The sequence below is a fragment of the Austrofundulus limnaeus genome, unplaced genomic scaffold (assembly GCF_001266775.1).
Source record: "Austrofundulus limnaeus strain Quisiro unplaced genomic scaffold, Austrofundulus_limnaeus-1.0 Scaffold283, whole genome shotgun sequence".
Classification (NCBI taxonomy): Eukaryota; Metazoa; Chordata; class Actinopteri; order Cyprinodontiformes; family Rivulidae; genus Austrofundulus; species Austrofundulus limnaeus.
Genome location: NW_013952685.1, coordinates 25,015 through 26,602, shown reverse-complemented (window position 1 = coordinate 26,602; position 1,588 = coordinate 25,015). Strand labels below are relative to the sequence as shown.

General features: G+C 44.0%; 1 protein-coding gene across 1 annotated transcript in view; it reads right to left on the bottom strand.

Moving 5' to 3' along the window:
• Window positions 1–504: 504 nt before the first annotated feature.
• Window positions 505–1,588, bottom strand: part of ovol1a (ovo-like zinc finger 1a) — a 19,434-nt gene continuing 18,350 nt past the window's right edge. Inside the window, exon 5 of the mRNA XM_014021231.1 lies at window positions 505–1,192. Within this exon, the coding sequence (XP_013876685.1) occupies window positions 855–1,192 (338 nt within the window). The 3' untranslated portion in view covers window positions 505–854. The remainder of the gene's footprint in view (window positions 1,193–1,588) is intronic.

Genomic DNA, 1,588 nt, shown 5'->3' with positions numbered 1-1,588 from the left:
GGAAATCACCCAGAAGGACAAAGAGCCAAACATTAAAGAGTTTTTTTTCTCATCAAACCGCTCACACATGTAGATGCTGACTAAAACTAATCTCATCTTTTTTTAAACCACAGCCTAATTATCAGACAGACGCTCCAAACACACGGGCGTGAACCGCTTCTGTTGATTTCTCAACTTTTTATTTTAAAATATGTAATTATTGGTTTATAAGCGCGGCAGCCGACAGATCCTCGTGTGTCCTGGTTGATCCTGGTCTGACTCTCAGACATGATGTTGAAATGATGGAGCTTTAGTGAAAACCTGACTCACGCTGCTGGTTTGGATCTGCTTCATGGTTCGTTCACATGTTGCAGCAGAACTGCCTGCAGTAAAAATGCAAGAGTTGCTTCAGATTTTTATGTTTTTCACCCTCCTGCTGGCCTCGCGTCAAAACGACACACAGTTTCCAGCTCACTTTAAGAGTTAACTGGTCTTTTTAAGGAAATAAATAACAATAAAACAGTGTCATATATTACTCCCTTTAATTTCATAAAGTATTTTCATAAAAAAACGTTTCTCTTCTGCTGTACAGACAAGCCCACAGGTAAATAATCTCCCCCAAACTAACATATAGATGAGCCGAAACATTATGACCAGAAGAAAACATAATTGTCGGACAAACAAACAGGAAGTCGTCTCTTTAAGTGGCTTTAAATCTAAAACCCTACATGAGCACCATCGAAGGGGGTCATAATGTTTTGGCTCAGCCTTATTAAAATCCATCACAAAGTAGGAAAACCCAAATCCTTCATAAATATCCACATATATACAGTAAACATTTTAGATTGGATGTTTCTGTCCCTTTAAGTGTCGATCTACTGCCCGGCCGACCCGTTGGTGTCGTCGCTGTCGCCGTCCTGCGGAGAACCCGGCATGGATCCCCCGGTGCCGCCGCCGCCGCCGCCGGCCGCCACCTTCCTGGCAGCTTTGCCCTTCAGCAGCGGGCTGTCGGGGTGCTGCGAGTGCAGGTGCAGCAGCAGCTGGTCCTGGGTGGCCGCCGTGTGGCCGCACTCCTCGCAGACGTACAGCTTGTTGCGTCGCTCCTTGTAGGCGTACTTCAGCGTGACGCCGTGGATCTTCTTCATGTGGGACTCCAGGGAGCAGCGCTGCGTGAACGCCTTGTCACACAGCGTGCACTTGTACGGGCGCACGCCTGCAAGAAGGAAAATGTTAGTTTGTTTTCCCGCAGAAAGAGTAAGAATCGTGCAACACTAATCGTTGCTGACACGACAATAATACCAGGGTTCCTACAGCTTAAAACAAGTTAAATTTAGGACTTTTTAAGACCTGTTTAATGCGACTTGAAACTTATTTTAAGACCAAAAAGAAAAAAACTTGTATAGGTCTTCTGGACGGGTTCTTCTCTAATGAAACGTTTCGTCTCTCCTCCAAGAGACTTCTTCAGTCTGAGAGTTTCAGGCAAAATTCAGGCTTTTAAGCACTGCCTCCATGTGACTGATACTCATTTTTTTTAAAAAAGGAGCTCCGATTGTAAAGTAAAATAAATCAATACATACAAAATTTTACTATGGATTACAAACATTTACTG